Source organism: Oculina patagonica, chromosome 1 (assembly GCF_052425735.1).
Source record: "Oculina patagonica isolate OP01 chromosome 1, crgOcupat, whole genome shotgun sequence".
Lineage (NCBI taxonomy): Eukaryota > Metazoa > Cnidaria > Anthozoa > Scleractinia > Oculinidae > Oculina > Oculina patagonica.
In genome coordinates this window covers 6,142,189-6,154,895 of record NC_135758.1, presented here as the reverse complement: position 1 = coordinate 6,154,895, position 12,707 = coordinate 6,142,189, and the positions used below count along the sequence as shown (strand labels likewise).

Below are 12,707 nucleotides of genomic sequence, written 5' to 3'. Positions count from 1 at the left end.
CAACATTTTCGTGGTGTCTTTTGGCCTCTGGAGACAGATTTGTGGAACCTTTTGTGAGGCCCAGAGAATTAAGAGCGTCTGTTAAGTTGTCCTGGTGTGCAATCATGGCTTTTTGACTTGACTGTTGTTCATGCGTTGGTGAAGGCCGATGGGACATCCCTCTTAAGTATGCCACATTGGTGATGTCGTTTCATAAGTGTTGCTTTGGGTTAGTTCTTGGAAGTGTACACCATTTCTGGAAAAAAATTCCATGAAAGCAAACAATATAATGTAAATGCACGATCATGATGTATAACTGATGATATTAAACATCGGTATAAATCCCTTAAAGTACCAAGTAAAATCCACGAAACTAGTGGCTAGCTTGGTAAAGGGCTTGCATTGAATTCGGGACATCCGCCCTGAGTCATCTCAACTTGCAAGTGATAAAAATAAAGCCAGCTATATAAAAGCCCTTAACTCAATCAGTTGATTCAAACCTACCAACCACAGTTTCTCTCTAAAAAAAGGCTTTTGTTAAAAAATTCACTGAAACGTTTCTTCAGGAAACGAAATTCAATTCATCTGCTTTCAATAAACCTCATTAGGAAAGACCGTCGTTTCAAGAAATTCTCCTTTCAAGACTTGACAATTTTCCCACCGCAGCGCGGAGATGAAAACAAAAGAAGCAAATTTCTTTTGAGATATACCTAGCAGGTTTCTCTTGATATTTTTTTAAATAAACGTTATCCGCTCTCTAAATGTCTTCTTTCCTTCTAGTACCAAGCAAAGTGATAATAAGTTTCGTTGTAATTTAGGCTTGGTATTAATAATAACGACTGACTTCATGTGCTGTACTTCAGCGATATTTACTTGCAGTACGCCCACGCAAAAAAATTGTACCAAAATTTAAGGTAAAGTTTGAAACACTTAGCCGGACCAAAATCGTATCATCTTGGCCTTTGAAGTTCTTTTTGCCGAGGTATCGGGCAGTATTCAGAAAATTATTCATAATCGATCATTCTCGATTTTTTTCTCTTATTTGCCAATTCGACATATATACAGAATGTGTTGGCCCGTATACATACACGCACCACAAATAAGGGAATTTTTCCTTCCGTATAAATTCAGTTTAAATGGCGCTTTAATTTATTTAGTAGTATTTAGCGCATTTCTGTTAACTGGAAGTGGACATTTGTGAAATTATGAATAAATTGGCATTTTTTCCTCGGACTCGCGTTGCTTAGACATGGCATGGAGTTCAAGTTCGAGTTTTCTTCAAACAATGTGTCGGCTCATAGCAGTAACCGACGCTTTTATGCTATTTTTCAAGTATTTCTTGAACTTTACGGCGGATCAATCAAGTTCGGGCTCGAAGATCTGGTTTTAGCTACAGTACAAAACGATAGCTTTGCTTGAATTGCGCGGACTGAATTAAATTATTATTGAATTATGCCTCGGGTGCACGGGCCCGAACTGATACAAACCATCACTCCAAGTTGTGTATCTTCTAAAACCCACCAACACTTCAATTTTTTTCTGCGTGTTTCTCTTTGAGATTGTTTCAAAACATTAAATTTCTCCGTGGTTAAACACACACAAAAATAGCAAATAAAAGTAGTTTTATGCTGGCGCTTCTAAAGCCATCTTTAAAATCGGCATGCGTTTATTTACTCTCTGTATTGACACAATTTGGACTGATAAGTGTTCAGAGCTGGTATATTCGTACATATCTTTCTCTTCTGTATAAATACAAACTAAAGAAACTTTTGTATTTCTTTTAACGTACATATTTGTTTATGGCAGTGGATATTCATGAAATCAATAAATTGGCGGAATTTTTTTCGAGAGGACATGTTGCTAAGGCATCTGGAGGTTTCAACTTTCTGCTTGCAAACACACTCTAGGGAGATCGCTTGTAAACTTTAAGCGATTTAACATTGGGTTAAGCTAGTGAACTAGTTTATGCCAAAATAACTTCAATAAATGTCGAATTTATAGAAGGGAATAATAACAGAGCTGGGAATTCAAGAAACTGTTAATTCCAAATCTACTGCATGCGACTCATAGTAAAAGCGCGCGTAAATTATAAGATTGTATTGTGGTGGGCTTTAAACAACTTATAAACGTATTTCCTTACAAGATCCAATTTAGAAGCCTTGTCCTTCTTTTGTAAAATTAAATCGTCTGATGATTACTGTCGAATAAGACTACGCCGGTAAATACGGCGACATGTACGTTGCCCTGCGAACAAGGCACTTGAATTTTCACAATGCGTTTAGCCAAATCACGAAAGCTTTGCCACTTGGCTAATGCCATGATATGGAGGCGAAAATAATAAGAGTAAAGTAAATTTTCTTAAGGTAATAAAACGATACAAGGAATCAGTAACATCGATGCGCTAGCGCCAATTGCCTTGGGCGCGGAATTTCATTTGAAATGAACCAAGAATACATTTTAAAAGTTTCATTTCCTTCCTTCACGAGTGACACCATTGCCAACATGTTAACTACTTACCTACAAAATCAGGACGCTTCTAAAAACAAGCTTAATTGATCCTAAGCGCTTCATTTGGCCCGTAATTCAATGAGCGGTTCCGCCATTACACTTGTTTAAACGAGGGCTGGCAGATTAAAAACACGGGCTAGGCATAAATTATGCAAAAACCGAAGGGCTTGACGGGACGATAGACAATGAACAACCTGTTTGGTACCAGTTCGGGGTATAAATGAAAAGGCAAGATCGTTTTCCGGCGTTTCACACGAGAGTGATCGTTCGTCAGTCGGTTGAAACTAAACTGCACCACCTACTTTAAACACATCCTCATTTGAGCCTCTAAAACGCACTGTAGGACGTTGACGAAGCACATTAGATTTACCAATCGTCGCAAGTTGTACGATAAAATGAATAGGAATTCCAGTGAAACATCTGAACAAGACATTTTTACGGATATCTGGCTGATTTTATAAGGGTATTGAACTATCCATCTCAGTTTATATGTCACTGAAATATTTAATATATGTAACAAAAATACTGATACAGTATCATTTGTTGCATGCTGTCAACATCCGTTACATAGTGATTACTAACAAGGCATATGCATTTCTAAAATGAACTAGATACCTCTCAGAAGTAGTTTTTGGTGTTACTGTAAGTCCAATAAATAATGTCACTGAACGCTAATACGATTTGCGAGTAGCGACTGCAAAAGCGAGTGTCTCCATGAAACTTTCTTGAGTGTTTCCGTAACGTCCCAATGGCGTCGCCAAATCAAATCCACGATCAAGGCCAGGATAGATCCAGCTGTAAGTGTGGATTTCTTTTGCCGTAGTTCGTTCACTCGCCGCCCAGGGAATCCCTAAGAATATTTTTTTATTAAAGAAAAAGTAAACATTTTATAATTAAAGTGTTTCAAAACAGAACTGAAGTGGAAATTTGGGAGAACAAGAAATACTAAAGTGGGTGTTGGACATGTTTTTCGGGTTCTCCCAAACTCCCACCTGTGTTGCTACAACACGTAAAATGTTTTGTATTTCTTTTGGAAAATACTGCTAGAAAAAGAAAGGAAAAAACTCGCTTATTATTACATTGCGATTAATTTTCTCTAGCGATGATTACTATAAAATGTCACAGCTCGTAGTAGACTGTATTTCTCGTGTTAGAGTTCAGATATGGCAAGCACAGCTTTTAGAGGCGCGTCTATATTTACAAGGCGCAATTTAAGGACGACTCGTATCTAGAATAAAAACACCAAATTTTTAGTACCCTCGGTAAGCCAGGGATAGACGAAAATAAAATCAAAGAAAAGTATTTTATTCAGTATTTTATTCAGTTTCGTTTAATTTGTTTGTTCTCCCTCGTTCCAGACGAGAAGATCTGGGTATGACAGACATTTTGCCCAGCATTCATTTCATGTTACTCTTAAAACTCTGCGCGTTACTGGACACTAGGGATAAAACAAATATGGCGGCGATTCCAACAACAAGAACGCTCGAAAACGCTGAAATATTTTCCTTGATCCCATGGGTCAAGCGTTGAAAAAAGAAAGCTATTATACAAAACTTTTACAGGGGGTATTTTTCTTGCTCATATCAAGTGCTGAAGTCTTGAGGCGTTTGTAGGAATTAGCGAGATGTCGCTTGTTGCTTACACTAGCAGCGACGAAGAAAGCGACGAAGAAGTCCAAAATAGTCAAGAGAATGTGGAAAAGCCTGCATTGACTGAGGAAGCAAAAGATCCCGCCAAGGGCAAGGGCCTAGTTCTACCATCACCGAAGCGAACAAGTGAGTTGTCGATTTCTTCTGGTCGGAAAACCACTTTGTCCTCATTTCTTCCAAAACCCAAAAATGCGAACAACATTGAGAAAGAAAGGACGAGTGAACAAGCCATCCCTAAAGATAAGGCGCCTATTAGTTTAGAAACTATGCTTGAGGATGAAGAGATTCTGGAAATCGAAGAAGAGTATGAGCCTATTTCAAAGAGAGCAAAGAAGGTTACAAACAGTGGAGAGGATGATAAACCCAAGTCTGTAGGAAGCTTATTTTCACTTTTATCAGCCCCATGGCAGGCTGAAAACACTTGGCAAAAGAAGAAAGACAGTAAAATGTCTACAGCAGAGGAAAAAAGGTCAAAGCAGCCGATCAAAATAGCCATCCCAACTGCCCCTAAGGTAATTACACTCGACCCTCTTTAATACGGACACCAAAGGGAAAGCGTGTCCATGTTATAAAGGTGTCCATGTTACAGAGGTAGAGTATATATGAAGTTTAGTCTCTTGGGACTAAGTGAGCTGTCCATAATAGGGAGGTGCCTGTATTAGAAAAGTGTCTGTAAGGAGAGGTTCGACTGTATGTACATGTACAGTCGAACCTCTTTAATACAGACACCAACATGATGGATGAGACCGTCCGTACTACAGAGGTGGAGTTTATATGAATTTTTGTCACTTTCAGACCAGGTGCACTGTCCTTAATAGGAGGTGTCCATATTAAAGAGGTGTTCATAAGGAGAGCTTTCACTGTATACATTTATATGTGTTTTGTTTACTTATTTTTTATTTTCTTCTGTTTTAGATTATGATAATCAATATGAGAACACAAAAAAATAAAATTAACCCAAGATAAATTAATATTTTCAACTTATGTGGGAGGTGCAGTGACCTAATGGTTAAGCGTGCTGGACTCCAGATTGAGCGGTCCGAGTTTGAGCCCTGACCAGAGTCATTGTGTTCTTGGGCAAGACGCTTTACTCCCACAGTGCCTCTCCCCAACCGGGTGTATAAATGGGTACCGGTTACTGAAACTGGGTTTACATGTGTAACTCTGGCCTGATGGGCCACTCGGCTTGAACGCAGACTATACTTAACCTACCTATATTTTCTACTTCAGTGGCGATCAATGTCTGATTTCTTCTTAAGAAATAATAAAAGCCAAGAGGTACACTGTAGGTCATGAGAATTATGAAATTGATCACCTTAGACCAAACAAGTTTTATTTTCATTTTGTCTTTCAGAATGATTCTGATGAAGAAGATGATATGCCAGCTGCAAAGAAAGTTGTGCCATCTAAGGTAAGTCAAGTCAAAAGTAAATGAATACCCGGTTATTATCTATTCTAAGGGGAAAATACTTTGTAGTGGGTCATATAGTTATGTCAGTAGCTTAAAATCCAAACCATGCCTCAATTACATGTTCATGCAACTCATTTCACACTGTTTTCATTTGGGTATTCTTTTTTATGTCCTAAGCTAATAGCTTATGTTTTGAGAATTTGGTTTGCCTTTAAAAGTGAGTCTTAGGGGTGAAATAAGCTAGTGTTACCCAATGTTAACATGATTAAGGACTATTGAAACGCATTAGGCAGCATTGATGGCAAGGTAAAGTTTGCAAATCTAGAGAATACTGGGCAACTGCTTAGATTGGCAAAAAGGAAAACTATGCACCCCCCCCCCCTCCCTTATCGTCTGGCTATTCAATTGCGGCCTCATCCCCCCTCCATCACTGAAGCCTACATACATGTGCATTTCTTGTTGGGTTGTCACCTACCCTATGTTAACTTTACATGTATCAGTAGGAGATACAATGTACATGTACGTGTGTATAATAATATTATTTCACCAGGTTTGGGGGGGGGGGGGGCACTGTTTAAGTTACCATATGCTATCAGGCCACCATAAATCATGCCTGTACATGTATGTTGTACATGTATACATTTGATGATTTTGTTGTGTCTAGCAATACTGTACATAAGATCAACAGACTATTTTGTGTAATTTGCCTTTGATTTGTTTTAGGGAGGATCAGGTCTCAAAGCACTTCTTCCTAAACCCAAGCACAGCATCACACTGAAAAAGGACAACCCAAACAAACCAGCAGTTAAACTGGCGAGCAGGCCACTGATTCCTCACACGTTGACAAAGAAACCAACCACGGTGGAGAAAAAATCCCAGAAAACAGCGAAAACAAAACAGGTTGAAGAAGCCACAAGTGATGATGAGGACGAACCTGTCAGCTTCTTTACATTCAACGACAAATCTGAGAGTGTCAGTGACGAAAAAGTGGAAACCTTCCAAAGTAACAATACTGAGTCAAACACTAGTGTCACTGCTCCGTCTGTAAAAAGTATCAATCCGTCTGTCTCGCCCTTTTCACAAGGCGAGATGCCCTCGTGTACAAGCGCATCTCATAGCAGTGGAAAGCCTTTGACTGTTGCACCATCCCCTAAAATAGAAGATCCTAGTACTACCCAAGCTGCTTTTGAAGAAGAAACTCCTAGCAGAGAGGAATCAGAAACAAGGACATATCATTATGAACAACAAAGTGGACAGAGCCAGCAATATGGAAGTTACTCCAGTGAAAATTATGTGAGTGCAATGATCTTAAGACTTGTTAGCTTTTTAGTGAAAATTTCATGTACTTTTTTCAGTAGTTTAAAATTGATGTACCAAATACTCCTCGTACGATTTTGAATTCGCCTTTAATACACTTGTGTAAAACTTTACGAGGAGTATTTGGTACATTCATTCAAAGATTGTACGGCAACCCGGATAAAACGAAAGCATGATTTTATACTGACTTGAAACAAACAATAGAGCTAATGAAGTTACGAAAATTAACAATAAACGATTACATAATACCACGCCGAGAAACTAACTTGCAAAGAAATACATAATAATGAGCTACGGGAACAAAGAAACCAAAAAACCGAACAAAAATACTGACGAGATTGAGAATTACAAACTAATTACAACACAAACACGAAAAAATTGAACGCTCGTGGCTGCAATTGATAATATAAGAAACTAAAGTAGAACATAGGTTTTATTTAGTCTAAGAAAATTTGGACACCCAACATAATTTGAAAGCATCATTGTTACAGAACAGTGTACAATCAAGCCTGTAAGGTTATTCCCTAGGGTTACATACATTACTCGGTTTGTTAATTAATAAATTTCATGAAGGCAAGTGTGGCCGAGTGGTTTAGGGCGCTGGTATTGTAATCCAGAGGTCCCCGGTTCAAGACCTGCCCCTGCCCCTAACTGGATTTGTTTCTTGGTTGTCCCGAGTTCAAATCCTCAACCAAGCTTTTCATATAGCCAACTGGTCTGCCTCCTGCCAGTTAGAGTTTTTAACCTTGTTATGTTCATTTAAAATTATTTGTTTCCTCTGTTTCAGTGGCATGCCTGTAAACTAGCTATCTCGTTGAGATATGAAGCTAAGTGCATGACCACTATAAACGTATAAACATTTTTTTTTTTTTCCTCCAGGGAAATTATGACTATGGTGCAAGTAGCTCTTATGTGAATCAACCTTATTACAGCCAAGAGACAGAAGCCTACACCTATACCTACCCTACAGGGGCAGCAGCAGCAGAAGCAACAGCAGTACAGGCACAAAGACAACATGAGGAAACAAAGATTGATTTAGAAAAGGTAATGGCTATGTTGTAATTTAAAATGAATTTCAGCTCAAAATTGATTTCAACCTAGTTTGATTTGTAATTTTCTCTGTTCTACATAATCTGTTTACTGGAAAGAAAAATACTTATCAAACTAGTTTGAAATCGTTTTGACCTGAAATTCTTTTTAAACTACAGCAGCTACCGTGATAACAATGTACTGTATATGAAGTGCAGTTAAGCTGCAACGCAGATGTCCGACTTCTATGGTTTATTTTTATGGTTTAGTCAGCAATAAAATCATGTTGGATGTTAGAATAAGCTACACAGGTAAAAAAGCTACATGTACATGTACTCAGGGAAAAAGGATCTGAGTATTCCCAAATGGAGTTGAACAAATGACCTCACACACACAAGTTTGACGCTCTACCACTGAGCTATACGTACATTGTACATGTACTTTTATAGGAGACCAGCAAGATCTAGCTCATGTAACTACTGTAGGTTCAAATGTGGGAAACTCTCGCTGTATACTGCTAAGATAACTTTGTCAGCATGCAGAGCATTTGTTATTGATGACAATAAGAAACGTGGAAATGAGTGGAAGGGAAAATGCTCAAAAAATATACACTAGGGTAGCATGTTATGTTGTTTTACTTTTTTTGTTGTTTCCCTCAGTTGCATAAACTCAAGGGGAGAAGGAATCGTCACGAGGAGATTAACATTGTTGATGTTAATGCCGCTGACCAGATTGGGGACTCGGCAGGAATGATTGCTAAATATGGAACGGAAGAAATTGCGTACGCACCATCACGGGTAAAGGAGATTTTTAAATTGTCACATTCATAGATTAGATTCTTTGCGTTCACTGACTGTTTGTAAAACCATACCGTGATTTATCAGGGTATTAAACATAGAAAAGCTACGTTTTAATGTGTCGCACACATTAAATTTATTTCATAAGAGGTATAAAGAAGCCAGAGCCATGTATTCCTACCAAAAAACTCTCAAATTATTTGAGAACGCTTTTGAAATATAGAAAGCACTCGCGCGCGGCTTGTGTTTTCTAAATTGCTTTCTCTCGAGTTCTCAACATCCCGTCGTGTTTTATGACTGTTGAATACATGACTTCTATTCTGTAAAATGAAATTTGATGGTCAGAATCCACCATGAATTATTGTGTCACCTCTTTGGCGATCTCGTGCAATATTAAAGTGCTAAGTGAATCGGGACCCTTAGATCGGAGTATGCAAGTACGAGATTGAGTAAGATGACGACTTTCAAATCTACTGCTTATGCTTTTGATAATCCAACTGGTTAGCAACAGGAAGGAGTGAGGGCTCGGCTCTGGAACATTATTATCTGGACTAAAATACGAAAGTCATACTGTCTTTTTTCTTCTTTTTACTTGTATGTACAGAAAAAGAAGGACATGCCTACTGCTCAGCAGAGAAGGAAACATCAGATCTCTTATCTGGCCTTTCAAGTAAGTTGTCATTACACAACATGGGAATTCAGTAATAAACCTGACTGGGTAATCAATATTGTAAATAAGCCGTATGATAAGCCATTAAAGTAGCAAAACATTAGTGGGGACGATTGAAGAGGGCTACGAAAGGCAACTTGAGAAATTTAGTCTAATCTTTTCAAAATGCGCCATAAGTTCATCTTAGCTTCTGTTTACACGGAGCCGTTTGGAACCGATCCAGGTGTTTACACGGGACCGTTCTGGATCCGTTCTGCAACGGATCCGATACTGGACCTGAAAAACAGCAGGTCCAGTTTTGGATCCGTTCCTGACTGGTTCCAGAACGGTCCCGTGTAAACAGAAGGCCTATCCACTCCGATTTTCGGACCGGATCCGTTTGGAACCGGTCGCGTTTAAATATAGCCTTAATCCTCAGTGTATAGAAGTACAGTTTGGGTCTAGTGAGATTTGAATGGGTTGTTTTGGATTTTTATCTTAAGTGGAATTGAGTTTAACAAACTGATCTAACGTTTTTTGTTTGTTTTGAAACCGTAGGCTAAGGAAAGGGAACTGGAACTACGACAACAGTGGTCGGCCAATCGACAGACTCGCAGACAGACGCAGTCAAAGTATGGTTTCTAAAGGGAAAAGTCAACCACACTGGATATGTATATATAAACTTGTTTGTCCTACAGCTCAACTGTGTATGCGTAACAGACGCACAAGGGCAGACTTGCGAAATATCTTTGCCAATTACGATTGTATCCTATCTTTAACATATTTGCTCGTGACTTTGTAAGTAGGAGCAGGGTACGGTAGACATGTATGCCTATGTGAAGAGCACGAACTCTCCTCTTGTAAAAAGCGTGGTAAAGAATAATTCAAAACTTTGAGAACAGAAGTGAGACATCAAATGTAAAGAAATCGTTCAATTGCATTTATAGGTTGCTCTGTAAGATACCGTTTCACTTATTATAATAAAAACAGCGTAAGGCCATTCGTGGGTGAAACACTTGACTCCCACAGACCAACTCTCGTAGCTCCGGGTAATACCATCTTTTCTATACAAATCCCCAAGGTGGCCCCTACAATTAAGTGAAACAATGCCTCACAAATGGACTGTTCTCTCATCCGGTTTAATGAACTTATGCTATATCTCAGAAATGAGTGGACTACTTCGTAAAGTAATTTTAGTCACAATTTAGAGAGCAAAATCATGATCTCTCTAAAAAAATCTTCTTTCTAATGGCGGGGGCAAGGGGCCCGTAGCTCATTGTCGAAAGTGACTATCAAACTCTAGCGTCAAGAATTACTTTAATGATGTTTTCATCACAGAGTTGCACGAGGTGCCATGAAAAGCCAACAATAAAACCTCAAGTGATATTTGGGCAAGTCTTGGTATAAACAAAACAAGTATTTTTAAAACGGCAAACTATATTTGACCAGCAAATGAAGCAATGCAAAACAGGTTTATATTTTAAACTATGAATTTACAAGAATGTAAAAATAAACTGGTCTACGACCTTACTGAGAAATTCTTCTATAATGAAGACAATAAATTATGTAGGAGGGTATTTAACAGTTACACTTGTGTAACTATTTTAGTCCTGAAAATGGCTTGATTTTTATAAAACGGTGCTAGACAAATAAAAGGAACACAGTAAGCGAGAATGACTAACTATGGCGTGGATGGAAGTGGACTTTAATAGGGACAAACTTGAAAATTGAGGCTTTCTATTTCAAGTTTGGTACGGGTTGCATCCAAATGATAGATTAAACGTAACAAAGCTGATGACACCGTACTCCTTGAACTCTATACGGTATGATCTGAACGAGCGCAACATCAAGGTTTTTAATGAACCTTAGCTAGCTTTTTCAGTTAACGAATAAAATCACCCAAGAATATATTCCATGACGCACGATATATAAAAGAAATACTTTAACTCTCTACAAACTTAACTAGTGTTTCAAATTCCTCAGTCCTCTTTGCATGACACGCTTTAGGTACATTAATTCTAAATTGTATTCTTTTCGTTCTTTGCACTGCTTAGAACGCAGTTTTAACGTTTAATTACTGGTTTGCGTACATGTAGATATATATATATACAATAAAAACATAACATCATTACATTCTTTAAGCAAAATGTTTATTTCAATGCCACCACCAAAAAAGCGCTGAAGTTGGTGTCCCAGGCTATGTTTACACGTGACTGGACCGGAACCGTTCCTAAGCGAACCAACGGGATCGGCTTCTGTTTACATGGAACCGTTCGGAACCGATTGGGACCGGTTCCAGAACGGTTCCATGTAAACACCTGGAACGTCATTGATTGTTTCTATGTCCGGATCAAAAACTGGACTGTAAAACAGCAGGTCCAGTATATGGATCCGTTTGCATCCATTCCAGACCATCCCGTGTAAACAGAGGGCCTATTATATGAGAAAACTTTTTATAAGCTTGAAGAGGTGATTGGCAATCTTCATTATTTGTTTATTATTTCTAAACTTCTTTTTATCATTTCATCCCGTGCGGTTAATTGCGCCGGTACACAAAACAAATGAGATAGATATTCCCATTACTTCGGGCATTTTAAGATTCTGCTTCTTATTATACCATCTTTATACAATGCAAATACTGCCGTGACACGTACAGCATTTAAATGTCTATTACTGGGTTTGTTAAAACAGTGACCCTTGTTCTTGCGTTGACCAAGAAAAGCATGCTTTATCTTTAACAAATTGTTATTAATGATTCCTCCATTATTCGGGCCAAGGATCTTTTCACCATCCAGTGTGAAAAGTGTTACATTGTACACATTGTTCAAACTTGAAGTTTTACGTCGGGGCCCGAAGCTGTGTTTGGTATGCTTCACCATGAAGCGCCACAGGTCAGCAGTTTTCACTGACTACGTAGATTATAGAGCTTGAAAGTCATCCGGGATATTCTCTGTTGAGAAAAAATAGTTTCTTGTTAGTGGACTTTTGTTACGCAAACTGAACCAGGTGATTCTTGAAGTCATTACATCATGCAACAGACCACGCATGTCTGTGGATTACCGACGCAACAAAGCACTCTGTGAGCCGTTGGTAAAAGTCATTTTAAACCGACGAAGGCCGAAGAGTTTTGATTGAAACGTCTTTTTATAGTTCCCATAAACGTTACATCTAACATCATGTTCAACCGGGTGTTCAAGTCAGCGTCTGGCATTTTTATATTTTACTCTGTAAAGTGTTGGCATTAAAAAACTCTCTCTGCATTTAAAAAATTCGCCTTTTGGCCCGTGATTTATAAACTCTTATCGCCTTCTAACGACGTCCCGTGCGATTTATTGCGCCGGTAAACAAAAATGCCGTCGTCAATGCTT

General features: G+C 38.5%; 2 protein-coding genes across 9 annotated transcripts in view; one reads left to right on the top strand and one right to left on the bottom strand.

Annotated features, from left to right (window-relative positions):
• Positions 1–3,926: 3,926 nt before the first annotated feature.
• On the top strand, positions 3,927–10,688 carry LOC144653485 (proline-rich protein PRCC-like). The gene is made up of 7 exons (XM_078513478.1): positions 3,927–4,648; positions 5,491–5,547; positions 6,271–6,840; positions 7,744–7,908; positions 8,553–8,690; positions 9,295–9,360; positions 9,898–10,688. The coding sequence occupies exons 1-7, from the start codon at positions 4,112–4,114 to the stop codon at positions 9,982–9,984; spliced, it is 1,620 nt and encodes a 539-aa protein (XP_078369604.1). The 5' UTR covers positions 3,927–4,111; the 3' UTR covers positions 9,985–10,688.
• Positions 10,689–11,472: 784 nt separating this feature from the next.
• LOC144653265 (cartilage oligomeric matrix protein-like) overlaps positions 11,473–12,707 on the bottom strand; it is a 47,160-nt gene continuing 45,925 nt past the window's right edge. For all 8 annotated transcript variants that reach the window (XM_078513221.1, XM_078513242.1, XM_078513236.1 and 5 more), the window contains one exon: positions 11,473–12,289. In XM_078513221.1, coding sequence (XP_078369347.1) covers positions 12,258–12,289 — 32 coding nt within the window. In that variant the 3' untranslated portion in view covers positions 11,473–12,257. The remainder of the gene's footprint in view (positions 12,290–12,707) is intronic.